This window comes from Miniopterus natalensis, chromosome 11 (assembly GCF_054644295.1).
Source record: "Miniopterus natalensis isolate mMinNat1 chromosome 11, mMinNat1.hap1, whole genome shotgun sequence".
Lineage (NCBI taxonomy): Eukaryota > Metazoa > Chordata > Mammalia > Chiroptera > Miniopteridae > Miniopterus > Miniopterus natalensis.
In genome coordinates, this window is record NC_142091.1 from 73,236,842 (window position 1) to 73,254,897 (window position 18,056).

The window sequence follows — 18,056 nt, forward strand, 5'->3', positions numbered from 1 at the left end:
TTTGAAGCCTTGCATGACAGTACATTCCTTCAGAAAGGATATTGCTTGGTACCAAATATGCTTGCTTCTGCCAGGTGACTAGGGGCATTATAAGGATGGGTCCAACTTCAATTCAAGTTTAATTCAAGTTCAAGGCTTGAACTTCCCTGGACCACCCAGGTAATATGATTCTGGGCTACATGTCCATAGAAGCAGGGGTCCCACCTTAAAGTGTGTGTGTTGGTGGTGGGGTATCTGACTTCCTACCTTCGGCAGGCTCTGGGTTTTTATTTTTGGCCCTCTCCACCAAAGACTGCCAAACAACAGCTCAGTTTCACAGTTATATCTTCTAGATCAGTAAATGTCTCTAGAACAAAAATTGCTTTGAATTCTGGCCTTACGTCTCTGGATTTGAGTCTCCTAAATGTTGACTCAGTGAGTCTTCACTATATTATTAGCTTTTCAATGCTTTAAAATTTTTTTTTACTTTCTCTGATTTTTCATTTGTCTTCAGTGGGAGCATTGGAATTAAATACCTAACCAGGAGTCTGTCCCCTGGGTTTCATTTATATTTCTATCTCTCCCCACTGGGTAACAGCAATCCTATTACCCCTTATCAATTAGTATCCATCATCCCAGCCAATAGTGGTACCCCCTTTTTACTTGCCCAGTAGATGTAGAATGCAGAATGACCCACTGGCAGTCTCAGCTTGAGAAATCATATTGTGCCCCCTGGTGGAAGCATAACTCCCTTTGGTCCTTAAAGGCTCTAGATCAGCCAGAGCCAGAACCCAGAGTTGCAGGCAGAGGAAACATTTTGCAAGAGTCATTAGTTGAGATGGTAGCAAGTGGCTACACTACCTACTTCCACTTCTTGGTTCCCATCTGTAAGAGAAAACTATAAACTGGTCACTGGTTCTGAGCATTTAGAATATCTACTGTTCAGTGAGGTAGCATTTCTTAAAAGAATCCTAAAAGAACTGAAAGCCATTGATGCTGGGCTCAAAAAATGCCTTTCCAATTATACAGAAGTAGCCTACTTATTAATACTAATAGATTTCATTTTTAAAATTTTATTGAATTATACATATAGGGAAGTTCACAAATCTTGTGTTCAATTAACTTTTAAAAAGTGAACAAATCTATGTAACCACTACCAAAGTGAAGAAAAGAGACATTACTAGCATCTCAGTAGCTACCTCATGCCCCTTCTTGTCACTATCCTGTGAAGGTAACCACTCTCCTGACTTATAGCCCCACAGTGTGTCTGTTTATGTGACCTTATAGAAATGGAGTCATACAAGATGTGCTCTTTTAAAACTGGTTTCTTCTATTCACAATTAAGTTTTTGACATTGATTAATGTTATGTAGCAACAGTTTGTTCTTTTCATTGCTGTTCAATCCATTCTGCTGCTGTGGGCATTTGAGATGTTTCCAGTTTGGGGCTATTACAGTTAATGCTCTTGTGAACATTCTTGTACATGTTTTCTGGTGTACAGGTCCATGATTGGAAATGGTGGATCATAGACTATGAATGTTTAGCTTTAGTGTTAGCAATCTGTGTTAATCAGCTCGGACTACTGTAACAAAATACCATGGACTGGGTGGCTTCAACAACAGATATTTATTTCTCACAGTTCTGGAGGCTGGGAAGTCCAAGATCAAGGTGCCAGCTGATTCCATTCCTGGTGAGAGCCCTCTTCCTGCCTTGCAGACATCTGCCTTCTTGCTGTGTCCTCATATGGCCTTTCCTCATGGAGAGAGATATCTCTGTCTTCTTAAAAGGCCACTAATCCCTATCATGAGGGTCCCACCCTCATGACCTCATCTCAACCTAATTACCTCCCAGAGGCCCCACCTCCAAACACCATCACATTGGGGGTTAGGGCTTCAACATGAATTCGGGGGGGGGGTGGGGGGACAGAAACATTTAGGCCACATCACATACTTTTGACTCCTGCATTGGAGTCAACTCTGATATCCTTTGTCCCCACAATCATTTGGTTCCCAGAGGTAAAAAAACTGCACCTGCACCAGTATTATCTCTGGTTTTTCTTCCAAGCTGCTGACACCTATTCTGCAAGTTTGTACAAGGTAAATAATAATAAATATCTCACAACCCTCATCTGCTAAACACGATTTTTTTTTAATCCTCACTGGAGGATATTTTTTCCATTGCTTTTCAGAGAGACTGGAAGGGGGAGAGAGAGAGAGACTGATATGAGAGACACATTGATTAGTTGACTCCCACACGCTCCAGGAATGGAGACTGCAACCCAGGTACGTGCCCTTGGCTGGAATTGAACCCAGGACCCTTCAGTCTGGTTAGCGGGCCAACGCTCTAACCACTGAGCCAAACCAGCTAGGGCCAAACATGATTTTAAGGCACAGTGATGTTAAGATGTGCCCTGATTCTGAAATATTAAAATGGAAGGAGAGGGCAGAGAATATGTGCACTTTGGACTTGATGAAATGGGTTCATGACAAGGACCAAAGACCAACCCCTGGGGACTCTGATAGTCATAAGTGGGACAGAGGACAGAGTGTCAAGAAGATACACTGATGGAACTGACAGTGTGATAGGACAGCCAGGTGTGTGTCTCAGAAACCTGGAGCAAAGTTTGAAAAAGGGAATGGTCACTGGTGTCATGGGAGTTGACAGGCTGTTGAGGACAGAGAAGAGATCTCTACATCTATTCAAACGGAGGTCGTGGTGACTTTGTTAGGAGCTGTTTCAAGTGAACTGGTGGGAACAAAATCCCCATTAAATTAGGCAGAAAGACTTGGAAATAAGTCAACAGAGATAGGGAGTATAAACAATATTTGCTATGAAAAGGTGGAAAGAAATGGGATGATAATCGAAGGCAGGCATGCGCTTAAGGAAGGGCTTTGCTTTTTAAAAAAGGGTATTAAGCCATGTTTGTACACGAATTTGCCTGATTCCTCAGTGAAGGGGAGATGAATGGTGCAGAAAGGGAGAGTTGCAGGGGAAAGTTCTTCAGAACCTAAGCTGGAGAACAGCTGCAACAGGAAGAGGAAGCCAGGGAGAAGAGGAGGCACCAGTGAAGCTGGGGGCTGAGCTTGGTGGCGGGAAGGGGGGGTAACTTTTGTCAGACCCCAATATGTAGGCCAAAGAACTACCCGGTTCTGGGCGTTAATTTTCCTGTCCCTAAAGCGGCCACGTTTGGCGTCCCAAGGGGGCTGCACTACTCTCATCCTCCGCTACCCACCAACCCCCCGCCTATGGTGAGAACGAAGGGTTAATCGCAAGGTTAAAGGTCGGCGAGGTGGCAGGACGCATGCGCCCCACCTAGCCCGTCTCGGGGCGGGCAGTTTCTCACCAGCCTCGCCTTCCCCCGAGGCCCCGGCCCGCTCTCCGCCCCTCCTCCCGCTCCTCTAAATGGAAGGGCGGGGCTCGAGCGGGGGCTGGGGGCTGGGGGCGCGGGCCCACGTCCGTCGCGCCTGCGCGTCGGGCTCCTCGGCTCCCTGGCCCCAGCGCGCAGGCTGGAAGCTCGTTCTCCGTCGCTCGCTCTCGAGGGTGCGCGCTCGGGCGGCGCCTGCGCAGAGGGACTAGGAAACTGGGTCCCCCGTTAGGTCCCGGCGCCTGCGCGCTGTGGGCTCCGGGCCTCAGGGCCTGAGGGAGAGGAGCAGGGAAGATGGCGGCTGTGGTGGAAAATGTAGTGAAGCTGTGAGTGGCCGTTTCTTTCTGTCCTAGGCCGGGAGGTCTTATAAGGGGCCTGGGAGGAGACGGCGGTGCGGGAAGGGACGAGGCGAAGAGAGGGACGTGCCCGGGAAGGCCATATTGCTACTCCCACTAGGGAGGGCAACAGGAGACTCCAGAGAAGACGTTGCGCTTCTTTGGAAACTTGTGGAGGCCCTGAGGGGGCACACGGAGCCCCTCCCGGGCAGCCTCCCTGGGCTGTGCGGGGCTGTGCGGTCGGAGCCCTCTTTCAGGCTTACGGTTTCCAGAGTGTGGCGCCCTTGTTGCGTACGAGAGACACAGCCCGGGGTCGCTCCCGAGACGTCGCAGTCCGGAGGAGCCTGGCCGAGGGCGGTCCCGGGACCAGCTGTGTCCCCACGGAGCCGGGTCACCGACCTCTGCCCATTGGCCGTCCTCAACCGGCCCTGAAGCGACAAGCTCGGCAGCTCTGCGCGGTCAAGCACCGCGGGACTGTTTTGTTCTAAACAGCTGCGTGACGTGGGGGGTGGGGGTCTTGGGTATCACGTACCCAAAACCAAAAATATTCTCGGGAAGAATCTGTTCAAGAACAGATATAGGAGGGAAAGAACTTCAGGGGAAAGGGCCTTCGCGCCGGCCCATCCCAGCCATGAAAACACGGGAACTGGACGGAAGCTGTCCAGGGCGCCTTTGCAGCCTGGAGAGGCATCTAGGTCGGCTGTCTTCGCGGTAGGCAATCCTTGTGCCGGGCAGATTTCGAGCAAAGTTAAAGTGAATGGTTGTTGGGGAAATGGAGAATGGCCTGAGAGCTACGAGTGAAAAATGCTTTGGGACTTGATTTAACCCAGCCCCCTCCCTGAAGAGGAATCTGAATGAGTTTTGAAATGTGTTCATGCCCCGCGGCGAATAGAGCAGGCTCCTTTTACATTAGGCTTGGTGCCGGGGTGGGAAGGAAAGTTGAGAGGTGTCTAGTTGTCTAGTTAGGGCTTTTGGATTTTGACTGGATGACAAGGTAAAGGTTTGGGAACTGTTCTTAGGGACTCATAGTTTCTACGCTGTCTTTGTGGTGGGCTGAGCCTCACTCTCCCCAAGAGCCTTTTATGAGAGTACACTACTCCCCCACTGCCTGGAGCCTTTTTGAGAATGCTTTCCCACTTCCATTAAGCTAAGTGCCTTCTCCTCCTCTTGTGGCTTTTATTTTTCATTTTTTAACTTGCTTTCAGCTGGATCACCCTGCCTCTTTCAGCCGTCCTTCCTCCGAGCATTATTATCTTTCTCTGTGATCTGCCCACTCCAGTTTCCCCAGCTCTCTTCAGGCTGACATTTCCCCCAATTTAGAAATGGCGCTGTTGATCTACCACTTACATACTTATTCTTCCTGATTCAGATGTTCTTTCTTTGTTTGCTTGCCTTTCTCTTTGTTGACTCCCCCCATCCCATGGTAAGGGGAGGTTTTACACAGGTTTCGTGCTACCTGAAAAAGAAAGCTAGTACCTTGGAAATTTTACTATACCGGGGAAATGTCAGACTTGCCTAGATTTTGAGAGTTATATGTAATGAGATTTTTTTTTTTATGTTGAAAGACTTTCTTTAGGGAAATAGGGTTGCCAACCCTTTTCTGTAGTGTTAGAAGTGAGGGGTTGCCCATTTAAATAGAGCATGACTTGTTTCTCTTTAAAGAACTATAGAGATTGTGAGGTTCACCATCCACTGGTTTCTGAGTACCAGTAATGAGAAACCAACGTTCCCTTCCTTGGTTTTAGCTGCAGAGGGCTGTGGATCACAGTTAATACATTTTTGTACAGAACTTTCCCTTTAAGAAGGGGCTTGCGGGGTCAGCCTGGCTTAGCAGTTGAGCTTGAACCCATGATCCAGGAGATCGTGGTTCGATTCCCCATCAGGGCACATGGCCGGTCGGGTTTTGGACTCCATCCCCAGTAGGAGGCGAGCAGGAGGCAGGCAATCAGTGACTCTCATCATTGATGTTTCTCTCTCCCTTTCCCTTCCTCTCTCTGAAATCATTAAAGATGTATTTGGGGGGGAAAAAAGAAGCAGTAGCTTCCATTCTTCCAGTACCATTCTCACCCTGGAAAAAGATGGGTTCCCTCTGCTTTTTTGATCACGACATGCCTAGTCTTCTAGTAGCTGAGGTTATACACTGAAGTCAGGACTACTAGCTCATCTTTTGTGACTTACATCTTATTTTTAAAAATATGTTTTTATTGATTTTTAGAGAGAGGAAGGGAGAAGGAGAGAGAGAGAAACATCCATGTGAGAAACATCAGTTGGCCACCTCCTGCACACCCCCTACTGGGGATCAAGCCTCAACCCTGTCATATGGAACCTGAGACCCCTCTGTGCATGTGCATCAGATAATGCCCAGCCAGCTAAGCCACACCAGCCGGCTCTGACTTACATCTTGTCCTGGGGGAAGACTTTTCCTATTTGTAAATTCTCTATCCCTCCAAATGTGGTATCATAATTGAAATAGTCTTTAAGGTGTCTTACGAGGGTAAAATAATAGCTGTGGCTGCTGACCAGTTTTGAAACCTGAATTAGGTAATAAGATCTAGAATAAAGTTAGCTTGAAATTCCTTGCAGTAGGAAACTTAAGTTTTTAAGAGCTCTCTCTCGTTCTCTTGCTCTGTCCTCATCAGATCCTCTCTCCCCCCAACTTGTGTTTCATTCCTAGCTCTCTGACTCTCAAGACAGCTTTCGCCATCTTCTTAAATTCCGCTTAACTCACAAGAACTCTGATAAAACGTCTCTCATCCATTCCCCTCAAACTGTTCAGCCTCCTTGCTTTGACTTTGCAGCTCTCAGCCCGTCTAGCCCTTCCTTCCATTTGACTTCCAGTGTCAGTATCAATTCCCATCAGCAGAAACAAAGGAGCTGCCGCACTCAGCCTTGTTTATCCAGTTTTCCTCTGCGTTATGAGTACGTGGCTGCCTCCTAAAGGCGAGCAAATGTGAGCCTGTTCCATTCTCTCTCTCCACTCTCTCTCTCCACTCTCCAACACAAGATTTATGCCTACCTCAAATTACAGTCATTACATCTCGTTGAATCCAGCCAGGCTGTCTTGTGCTGTCACTGCCTTGTGTGTGGTGTGTGTCTTTTTCAGTTTCTGGGAACATGCTGAGCTCTGCCTACATGGTCTGTTGCGGCTGCTCAATGAAAGCCCCCCTCAGATTCCAGAACAGTTTGTTGCTGTAGCTTAAGATATGGACATAAGCAACACAGACTTATGCTGTCCAGCTTCTCATGCTAGAGATCTCCCTCTCTTAGAATATGTTGGAGCTTATCTAGTCCTATCTCCCCAGTCTATAGCAGAGGAACGAGTTTCATGTAGTTTGACTAAACGGTCACGTTTATTTGGTGACTTTTAGCCAAGCCAGGTCTTTTTACTCCCAAATCAAATAAAGCTGCACCAGACACCTTCATGGGTTACTGGAGATACTGTGAGAAAGAAATCACCTCTGCCCTCTGTTTAAGTTGATCCAATATATAAACATGAATAGTTACAGTTCAAGCTCCAGTGCTAATGTGCTTTTTAATCCCTAAGGATGAGAACAGGATTGTTTCTATGTACGTGCTTCTCAGAACCAGATAACCCCTGGCACTGTGCAGTTCCCAGCTGCTTAGAACACTTAAAAGTTTATCTCTGATTAAGATTTCAGATTGAGTCTTTTGAGTCTAAGAAGGTTCTTTCCTAATAATTTGATGGTGAGAAAATGGAGAAGGGCCTAGGATGGGCCTTTGAGCAAACAGGTTTTGTATCAGTATAATGATACTCAGTAAAGAGTAGGCTTTAAGGAAGTTCAGGCATTTTCAGATGTTTTTTGTTGACTGTAAACTTAGTATATAGAAATAATTAGTTGACCAAGTAATACATAGTTCAAAATTCAAAAGATATAAAAGAGCAAATAGGAGAAAGTGCCCTAGTCGCCTGGTTTTTCTCTGGAGGCCCGCAGTTTCTTTTCCTCTTCTTTGTTCCATAAATGGTAGCATCCTATAACACTTCTCAACGCCGAACCTTGCTTTTTCCCCTAGTTATCTTGGAGATTGTTTACTATCAGTACACGAAGAGCTTCCTTTCTTTATGGCTAAAGAGAAGTTCGTTGCATAGATATATTGTAGTTTGCTAACTATGTTTTAGTAAGTCTCCCAGACTTTGTTGAATTCTTTCCCTCTTTTATAAAAAGGAGCTAACCACTGCTTCTGAGAGTCATGAGGATTAAGAGAAATAGCATCTTTCTTTTTCCTTCTTGATCCCCTTTAGAGAAATAGCATCTTGAGTAGCACAGGGATTGGACTGATGAGTGGCACAAAATGAACATTAGTTTCTTTTCTTTGTGGGTTACACTTAAATCTGATTAGACACATGAAGAAATCATGTGTTCCTGATGGTAATTTATTTGTAAAGTACCTTTTCTCATAATGGGTTAGTGACGGGGCTTGGTGTCCCATGAGGCAGAAATGGAGGCAGATAGAACCAAGAGAACAGTCTCCCAGTCCCTTGAGCCTTCTAGAGAAGCAGATGGGAAGGGAGAGGGATATTTCAGCACTCTGTGCCCTGCCCCCACCTCCAACACATACACATACACCTGATTGTTGTCTTTACTGCAGCCTTGGGGAGCAGTACTACAAAGATGCCATGGAGCAATGCCACAATTACAATGCCCGCCTCTGTGCAGAGCGCAGCGTGCGACTGCCTTTCTTGGACTCACAGACCGGAGTAGCCCAGAGCAACTGTTATATCTGGATGGAAAAGCGACACCGTGGTCCAGGTGAGGGTCCAGGCTCAGGAGCACAAGGAGCAAGAAGCTTCCTCATTTTAGGGATGAGCCGGCTTTCCACCAATGGATGAATATGGTCTTCTCATGATTAGAAGCCCAGGAAGGAAGAAGCAGACAGGTTTATACCAGCATCTTGGTTTTCTGCAGGACTAAGGCTGTTATTGGGCTTCTGCAGAGCTATGTGTTAGCCAAGGCCCCTGAGTTTACATCTATTTTTCTTTTCCATAAACTATCCCACCCACCCCCAGCACTGCCCATATTCCTCCCTTGGTCTAGAACTTGTGGGGCCTACTCATTTAGAAAGTGTTCGACATTACTTTCTAGGACTGGGTTAGGGCTTGACTTCTCTCCCTTCCTTCCATAGGATTGGCCTCTGGGCAGCTGTACTCCTACCCTGCCCGGCGCTGGCGGAAAAAGCGGCGAGCCCACCCTCCTGAGGACCCAAGACTTTCTTTTCCATCTATTAAGCCAGGTAAGCACACTCCTTCCTGAGCAGGGACATGGCCTGCTGCACGATAAGAGGCCTGCTAGTCTCCTCTTATATACCAGGCCTAATGCTAGATCCTGAAGATACTAAACTGTGTAAGATGTGATACCTTTCTTTAAAGAGCTCAGTCTAATAGAAGAGACAGGTGAGCAGATAATTTACGGTGCCAAGTGAATTAGGGTGTCTTGGTTCCTGGGTGAACTGGCCTGTGACTGGCCTAGCATTCTGTAGACCCAGAGCGGTCTGTTTCCAGCCCTTCTGAGCCTTGCCTCATCCTGACCTTGCCTGCAGACACAGACCAGACCCTGAAGAAGGAGGGGCTGATCTCTCAGGATGGCAGTAGTTTAGAGGCTCTGTTGCGCACCGACCCCCTGGAGAAGCGAGGCGCCCCAGATCCCCGAGTTGATGATGACAGCCTGGGCGAGTTTCCTGTGACCAACAGTCGAGCACGGAAGGTATAAGATTAACACTCTGGCTAAGGAAGCTTTGATGAAAACCAGCCTCCTCTTCATCAGAAGCCACCCAGTAATCAGAATGGAAGCAAGCTGTGGACCAGGAGACAGGCCCCTGGAGATCTGGTGTTTCATTTCCTAATTAGTGCTGGGTACTGACGGGCTTCACTATTAGTCTTTCCCGCTCCTTTCCCTCTAAGTTCAGACTCTTTCTCATTCATCTGTCACAAAAGTTTTTTGGTGCCTGGGGTTACATAAATGAAATAGATCTGTTCCCTGCCAGTAGGCACATAAAACTATAAGAGCTAAAAATACTCCAGCCCAGTACTAAGTACTTTTCGATCATTTTCTCTAGTCTGTACAACTTTATGAAGTAGCTACTGTGGTCCCCATTTCACATACAGAGACACTGAAACAGTTGACAAAAATTCCCTATAAGACAACACAATTAAGCAGCAAAACTAAATCTAGTAAGTGAGGTGCTGGAAGGGAACCACTGATAAACGTGTTTCCAGGGCAGCAGATCAGAGGTAGGAGAGGGCATAGCTACTTGGGGTATCAGGGAAAGCTGTATAGAAGCATGGCATTTGATTCAGCCACTTAGAGATGGTAGGAAAGGCATTACAGGCTAAGGGAACAACATGAAGAATGGGACGAAGGAGGGAGAGCCCAAAACAGTGAAGGAGGAAGGATGGGATTATAAGGTGTTGAAGGGCAGCAGTGAGAAATGAGGCTGGACCGAAGGGGCCATGTCACAAAGGGGCCTTGCCAGTGCCATCATCGGGGAGCTTTTGGATGTACATTATTTCTGCCCATCCTAATCCTCCTATCTACTCAGCGGATCCTAGAACCGGATGACTTCCTGGATGACCTCGATGATGAGGACTATGAAGAAGATACTCCCAAGCGTCGGGGCAAGGGGAAATCCAAGGTGAGGGGCCAAGGTGCTGCCTACAGCCTGGGGCAGGGGGGCCTGTGGACTCGAGTGAGGTTAGCAGCCACTTCCAGGAGAGTTTAAACTCCTTAGGCCTAGACACCTTAGTAAGAGCATCTTTTTGCTCTTTTTGGCAGAGTAAAGGTGTGAGCAGTGCCCGTAAGAAGCTGGATGCTTCCATCTTGGAGGACCGGGACAAGCCCTATGCCTGTGACAGTGAGTGCCTCCCAAGTGGGTGGGTAGTCCTTGCCTTGGACCCAGCTCCCGCTTAGGATATGAGAGGAGGGAGGGCTGTGTTTTTGCTCAGAGTGGTAAAACAAGCCTGAACTCTTGTCCTGCTGCTGACCGGTACCCTCTGAGACCCTTGGGAGGCCCTGGATTCTGCAATCTGATGGGTGGGACCTGCATGCTCTGGGAGAGACTTCTGCTGTACCCTGGGTGGGGGTGCTCGTGAGGGGGCACACAGCAGGCAGAATCAGCCTCTTGATAGATGGCATCTAGGTCTGCTGGCCCCCCTCAAGCCAGGGCCCCAGAAGTCCAGCACCAAGTTTTTCAATGTCTGTTCTTTCTCCCCCTTTTCTCTGAACCCCACTTCTGTCCCTCCACCCTGGGAGCACCATCGCCGCTGGGGTTTCTCTCTCGTTTGCTCCGCTTTCCTGCTGCTGCTGCTCCTGTCACAAGTATATCAAGGCCTTCTTCTCATGACTTTTCTTTCTGTCTTTCAGATAGTTTCAAACAAAAGCATACCTCGAAAGCGCCCCAGAGAGGTAGCTCTCTCAACTTTTCAGACTTTTGGTTTTCCTATCCCTTTTTCCCTCCTCCCTTGTTCCTCCTGCCTTTCTCATCTCCTGTGATGCTAATTTAAAAATCTCTGGAATGACTTGGGGATAGGAGCAATGGACCTTCTGTTGTGCTCCACTCCTCACAGTCCTGGAAGCTTCCTTTTCCACTGCTTGTCTCCCACAAACTTGCTCCTAGGGCTGCTCAGGCCCACTGCATGGGGTGGCTTCAAAAGCATTGTAAGAAACCCGTTACAAACAGATCCCTTTGCTCCCCTTTCCCTAAAACAGCCTCTTGGTGGTCAGCTGATGTTCCCCACCATGCTGCCATCTCCCATCCTCTTCCCGTTCCTTTCCTGCTGGCTCCCTTGCTCTATTTGGTGTCACTGCTTAAAACTACAGGGTGCCTTGTGGAGATCTGCTTTCCTTGCTGGTTGGTGGGGTTGGGCAGGGCACAGATCGGTTGGGAGTGTTTTTGAATTTATTTGGGGGCCGGCTACCCTGCAGACTCAGTTGCTAGGTTATCCCCAAGAGACCCAGGCCCTATTCCTTTATCCACTTTGGGCAGAAGTGAGCTCTGTGTTACATATGGGGTAGCACAAGCCTACCACACTTACTAAAGGGGGAAAGTCTGGATTATTTTCTTACCTTTCTTCTCCTTTCCTGCCATATTGGAAGACTATAGAAATTCCCTTTACTGACCTGGAGCTCCCCAGTCTATTTCCAGGGCAAGTGTTGCCAGACCAGGGTTCAACCTCATAGACAACCAGTGTGGAAGAGTAGAGGTGGCCATGGGCTGGGGTTTAGTAGGGAGAAGAGCCACAGAAGCTGGAGAGCCCTGGGGCCTGATGCTCCTGGCCAAGGGGAGGCAGCCATCATGAAAGGCCTGGCCCAGAACAGCTGATTGAGATGGGGCGGTTGCCTCTGCCTCACGTGGAGCCCCAGAGCTTAGAGGGAGAGGGATGTGGCACTCTCAGATCCTAACACCTTTCTTCTCCCCACTCAGTCTGTGGGAAACGTTACAAGAACCGACCAGGCCTCAGTTACCACTATGCCCACTCCCACTTGGCGGAGGAGGAGGGCGAGGACAAGGAAGACTCGCAGCCACCCACCCCGGTTTCCCAGAGGTCCGAGGAGCAGAAATGTAAGTTGAAGTGTCAGAAGTGGGGGAAGCAGGATTCGGCCTGGTTATGAAAAACCCTCCTTTCAGGGATGTTGAGAGGCCTCGAGGCCTCCAGTGGGTATCATCAAAGTTCTTTCTTTCTCCCTGTAGCCAAGAAGGGTCCTGATGGATTGGCCCTGCCCAACAACTACTGCGACTTCTGCTTGGGGGACTCAAAGATCAATAAGAAGACAGGGCAACCCGAGGAGCTTGTATCCTGTTCTGACTGTGGACGTTCAGGTACTTCCAGCCCAGGGGCACGGGCTGCCACAGTCAACCAGGTCACCCCTTTTCTCCCCCATTTCCGCTGCCTGTTTCACTTGCTTCCCCCCCCCCCCCCAGGGCATCCGTCTTGCCTGCAGTTCACCCCTGTGATGATGGCAGCAGTGAAGACCTACCGCTGGCAGTGCATCGAGTGCAAATGCTGCAACATCTGTGGCACCTCCGAGAATGACGTGCGTTTCCCTGCCCCTCCCAGGATGATCCTCAGCTCTGTTTTTTCCACAGTTCCCTCTGAAGTGAACTTTCTTTTAAAAGGGATCAACACCCCCTCCCACATGCCCCTCTCCAGCATCCCAGGTGGAACTTTGTTTGGCAGATGTTTATTGAGTATCTATCTACATGGTGTCAGACACTGTTCTAGGCACTAAGGACACCAAGCAAGACAAACAATGTCCCTGTTTCCATGGAATTTACATTCTTGTGGGAATAAGCAATAAGCAAGGAAACGAGTGATTTTTATGATGTACCATGAAGCAAATGAAACAAGTAATGTGGCAGGGAGTAACTAGATGATTTGGATAGTCAGAGATGGCTTTTCTGAGGAGGTGATTTTGGAGTTGAGGTTTCAGATGATACAAAGGAACCAATCGAAGATTTGAGGTGGAGCATTGCCAGGAAAGGAGCAGCGAGTGCAAAGACCTAAGGTAGGCAGGCCAGGTGTATTGAGGCCAGTGTGGCTGGGTGGAGCCTTGCATTGGGAGAGCAGGTAGAAGATGAGATTGAAAGGCAGGACCACTAGGTCTCAGGGTTTAATCAGGGCAGTGATGTGGCATGTCTTATATTTTAGAAAGATAACTTTTGCTGCTCTGTGGAGAATAGATTGTAGGGGACACTGGAGACCATGAGATGAGTTATGCGGCTGTTAGGGTAGGAATGGACAGCAGTGGTTTTCTATCCAGAGATGTCCACATCTGTACTTATCTGCCACCTATCTTGGAAGTAGCAGCAGTGTCTACATAGTTCTCCATCTGCCACCAGTGGCCTAACTGAGGCCCATTAGTCATTCACCTCCTCCTTTCCTCTTCCATCTTGTCTTCTCTAGGACCAGCTGCTTTTCTGTGATGACTGCGATCGTGGCTACCACATGTACTGTCTTACCCCATCCATGTCTGAGCCTCCCGAAGGTAGGTTGCCTGGATTTCTTAGAACTATTATTAGTAACTTGGACCGTCACCTGTATAATAAATGAGTTCTCTTATCAGTGATATATCCTTCCAATTTGGGGAGTAGGCACTTTGCCTTCACTCAGTTTAGAATGCATTCCTAGGATTTCAACTTCAAGGGTATAATGTATGCACATTATCACCAGATAAATTTACAAACACAGAATATCAGCAGCTGGAGAGAAAGCAGACACCGAGCAGAGAACAATTACTGGAAGGAGTGATTTGTTTTCCTCCAGCTAGTCCAGGAAATTCACTTCATAGCTTGTCTGAAGTAATGTTTTGGTATCAGGTCTTTGAACTTGACAAATTTAAGTTCATTTCCACTCAGTCTGGAAGGGACTTGAACCTAGAGCCTGAATGGGTCACTGCAGTCCTTCAGTATGTGCTTAATAATGCTCCACATTTATGGAAGCTCTTTGAAGAAACCAGTGGTGGCACCAAAAAATGGCTACCTCTCCAGTCCTCTTCCAGCCAAATTTCTGTGCTAAACTCCTCCTTTATGGAAATTCATGAGCTTACTCAAGAGGATGTGAATGCCCCAGGAGCTATTACTGTGCACAAAGGATGTGGGCCAGCATTCTAGGCAAGAGAGAATGACTCACTGTGTGATGTAAGCAGGCTTGTAATACAAGTCAAATGGTGTCATCCCCTCTTCCCCCCCAAGAGAAGCGGACCACTAACAAAGTCTGAGTCGTTTAGCAGCTGCAGGGGAGCATTCTGCTCTTATCATCTGTCATGCCGAGTTTAGAAATCTACTTTGGGGAGAAGTAGTGAGTTCTGTGTTTGATTTTTTAACCATAAAATATAAATTTACAGATAAAATTCTACATTAACTGTAGGACTTTCCTCTTGAAGTACTGTTAGACACTAAAGTAGCGGAGAGCTGCAGGCAGCTGATGGGCCCCCCACAAAGCCATCAGATAGTGTAGGCTCTAGGTCAGGGGTTAGCAGACTGTACCCCACAGCCAAATCCAACTGCAGCTAGTTTATATAGCTTTCAAGCTAAGAATGATTTTCACTTTTTTTATTTTGAGAGTATGTTCATTAAAGCTGGAGACAGTGAAACAAAGGAAGGGCTTAGGATAGAAGAAGCAACAGGAGAGAGCCTGGGTGGTGCTCTGCTTTGACTCCCTAGAAATTTTAGAAAAGAAGTGATGACCCATAGCGGGGCTGCATGGACTCACTGAATAGTCAGAGAAAAGGGGACCTTGGAGACAGGTTTGGAGGTTAGCCTGGGATAAGCTGCCACTGCCCTTTGCTATCCTGGTTGTAAGTCTCATGGGGACCCTTAGATTTGGGGAGCGAAAAGATGCACGCCTGAGAGGGAAGAAAAGTGTGGGTTTGCTCCAGAGAGAGCCCACTGATTTTCACGTTTTTAAAGGGAGTTTTAAAAAAAGTAACCAAAACTATATGTGGCTCACACAGCCTGAAATATTTAACACACTGATTATTTACAGAAAAGGTTGACAGCCTTTTCCTGCGTGTTGTCCTTTGGGTTAGAAAGGACCTTCTTATATTTTTGAGAGTCACATATCTCTGAAGAGCTGATAAAAGCTGTGGATTTTTCCCCAGAATAATCTCCAAACACATATAAGTACAATTATGCTTATAATTTCAGGGCTAATTGTGTTTCTCAAAAAAAAAAGCATAAGAGAATCAGCCATAGTAAATATTAATAAACAAGGTATGAGCCAGTTATTTTTCGTGTATAAGGGACATTATTTCCTGTTTTTCTGTGAAACTAGACTTGGCCCTAACAAGTTGGGTCTTCATAGATCACCCCCTTTCCCTGATTGGGGAAAGCACCCAATCAGCCTTTGCTCAAGCACCTAGTGGTGATGGGGAGCCCATCTCATTTTCTGTGGTTTTCACAGAAAGTTGCCTTATGTGGAATCAAAACTGGTTTTTCTAGAGTTTCTATTCATGATTTTTATTCTAACCTTTGGAGCCATGAGAACAAAGTCTGGTTCTTCTGTAATCACAAGGCTAAAGCTGGGATGCTTTAAAAATTGTATCTTCCCAGGCTCTCCTAGAGATTCTGATTTCATAGGGCCAAGAGGATCTGGGAGTCTGTATTCTGAAATAGTTCTCCAAGTGATTATTTCTTTCATCTCCATTGAGAATTATTTTTCATGACATTTGAAGACCTAGCAGTTTCTCCTAGTTCAGGATAACTGTGAAATTTGACATGTAGAATGTCTCCCGTCCTATCTGTAGCTGATCCTGATACCAGAGGTGATTTGTGGGGATTGGAAGGACAGCAGATTAGGATTGTCTGGGACCCATCCTGACCCCATTATGCTTCTCTGTAGGAAGTTGGAGCTGCCACTTGTGTCTGGACCTGCTGAAGGAGAAAGCTTCCATCTACCAGAACCAGAACTCCTCTTGATGTGGCCAATCCCCCTGTTCCCCCCATATATCTAGGGCTGTTTCCTCCTCTCTTGTTTTTCATAACCCATCTTTCCCTTCCTCCTCTCTTTCACAAGTCCAGAGAACGTGGGGGTGGTTGTGCCAACCTTCCTTTGGCAACAGCAAGCTGAGGTGGCACTTCTGACTGCCTCTGGCCCCAGGCCCTCAGGGAGAACGTAGTAGCATACTGCCCCAGGCGTACCTGTGGGCCCAGCTTCTCATGGCTCTCCATGAAGTGCATTCACTTTGCCTGCCTTGGGCCCCGGCCCTGGTGATCACAGGGTTCAAACAGCATCCACTGGGGGGGGGGGGGGGGGGGGGATGACTACGACACAACTCATTTCTCTCAGCTTTGCCTCCACACTGGTCCCCAGGGTTTTCCCTTCCTCCAGAGGGGAGCCAGGCTGGGACCTCTTTACCAGGAGTAGCTGGGAGTGAGCAACTGAGCAAACTGAGGAAGCACTTGTAAGGAGTTTTCCATGCCCTTCCTGCTGCTGAGCCTCACCTCCTCCCTCCAGAGTGGCTCTCTGCGGCCCTCTGTTCCTGCTACCCAGGATCCTTTGCCTGAGCCAGTATGCTCTTGGTCACCCTCTGGGTTCTGCCCTGTCCCATCCCAGGGAGAATAGCAGCATCACCCTCATTCTTCCTTGTGCTCAACTGGCTCACTCTCACAAGCAGTCTCTAGTGGACTGTAGCATTCCCCACCCTTGGGATTTCCTGCCTTCTGCCTCCCTTCCTTATTCCCTTGGTTTTGTGGGGAGAGGGGAAGAAGCATCAGGGGTCCAGGCCAGCCGCTTAGGGGTCACAGGGAGATGTTGGACAATGTGCCTGTTTCTTAACTCAATGAAAAAGCCTACCTCCGAAATCCCCTTTTTGTTCTTCCTGGACCTGGGTGTTCAGCTCCTGCCCTTAACTGAATTGGGAGCCTCTGCCTCCTGCTCTGTGGATCCTGGATCACAGGGAAGCCACATAGACATCCCTTTCTTCCCTTGCACGCTCACTAGCAGCTGGTAAGGTCTTCACACCCTGATAACTCAGTTTTCTGCCTAGTGGCACTTAAGTAGTGGGAGGGACACTCCATGCCAAGACACCCTGGCATGGCCTTCCCCTTGGCTGTGGGCAGGCTCTGATTCACTGTCGCTTTGGAGTTGTCTTTTTTCTTTCTTTAGTTCCTGTATTCTAAACATTAGTACAAATAAACGTTTTTACACAGAGCCCTCTGCAGGATGGTTTATCTCCTGATTCCCTTTCTTGGTTATGAAGGCCACTTCATTCTAAAACTGTCTTAGGACTGTGGGGCGGTTTTTTTGTTGTGTTGGTTTTTTTTAATTGATTTTAGAGAGGGGAGAGAAACATCAGTGTGAGAGAGAAACATCGATTAGTTGCCTTCCATATGCACCCCGACCAAGGATCAAACCCGCAGTGCAGAAATGTGCCCTGACTGGGAATTGAATCTGTGACCCTTCTGTGCACGGGAGGACACTCAGTCAACTGAGCCACACCAGCTAGGACAGGACTGTGGTTTTTAAATGTTTTGAAATATAGCTTTTTCTCCCAAATTACAATTTTTGCTGAAGCCCAATCTGTAAAGCAGATACAGAATTGGGTATTTTAATTTCTTATGTAAAGTTAGGTTATAACAGTTCCTTGTTATGAAGAACAATAAAGTTGTTTAATATAAAATTTGTGGCTCTGGCTGGGTGACTCAAGTTGGGTGGAGCATCATTCTGTACATCAAAAATGTTGCAGGTTTGATTCCCAGTTAGGCAATACCTAAAATTGCAGGTTCAATCCCTGGTCAGGGCATGTAAAGGAGGCAGCCGATTGATGTCTCTCACATCATTTCTTTCCCTCTCTCTAAAATCAATAAAAACATCCTCGAGCAAGGATTTTTTTAAAAATACAAAATTTGTGTTAAAATCAGCTTTAG

The 18,056-nt window shown here is 47.4% G+C and overlaps 1 protein-coding gene across 2 annotated transcripts; it reads left to right on the plus strand.

Moving 5' to 3' along the window:
* Positions 1 to 3,500: 3,500 nt before the first annotated feature.
* DPF2 (double PHD fingers 2) lies at positions 3,501 to 16,439 on the plus strand. 2 transcript variants are annotated; one of them, XM_016208416.2, is made up of 11 exons: positions 3,501 to 3,668; positions 8,286 to 8,446; positions 8,820 to 8,927; positions 9,234 to 9,397; positions 10,233 to 10,325; positions 10,466 to 10,544; positions 12,114 to 12,251; positions 12,381 to 12,509; positions 12,612 to 12,724; positions 13,594 to 13,675; positions 16,030 to 16,439. In XM_016208416.2, exons 1-11 carry the CDS (start codon positions 3,637 to 3,639, stop codon positions 16,104 to 16,106), a joined length of 1,176 nt encoding a protein of 391 aa, XP_016063902.1. In that variant the 5' UTR covers positions 3,501 to 3,636; the 3' UTR covers positions 16,107 to 16,439. The 2 variants fall into 2 exon arrangements, with proteins under 2 accessions (XP_016063902.1, XP_016063903.1); XM_016208417.2 differs by lacking the exon at positions 3,501 to 3,668 and adding an exon at positions 4,212 to 4,388.
* The last annotated feature ends 1,617 nt before the right edge of the window (positions 16,440 to 18,056 follow it).

Bases quoted from the DNA above. Each gene is read 5' to 3' on its own strand.
- DPF2 (XM_016208417.2), top strand. From the start codon at position 4,309: ATGAAAACACGGGAACTGGACGGAAGCTGTCCAGGGCGCCTTTGCAGC. The intron at 8,928-9,233 runs GTAAGCACACTC...CCTTGCCTGCAG, and splicing joins TTTTCCATCTATTAAGCCAG to ACACAGACCAGACCCTGAAG. The intron at 9,398-10,232 runs GTATAAGATTAA...CTATCTACTCAG, and splicing joins CCAACAGTCGAGCACGGAAG to CGGATCCTAGAACCGGATGA.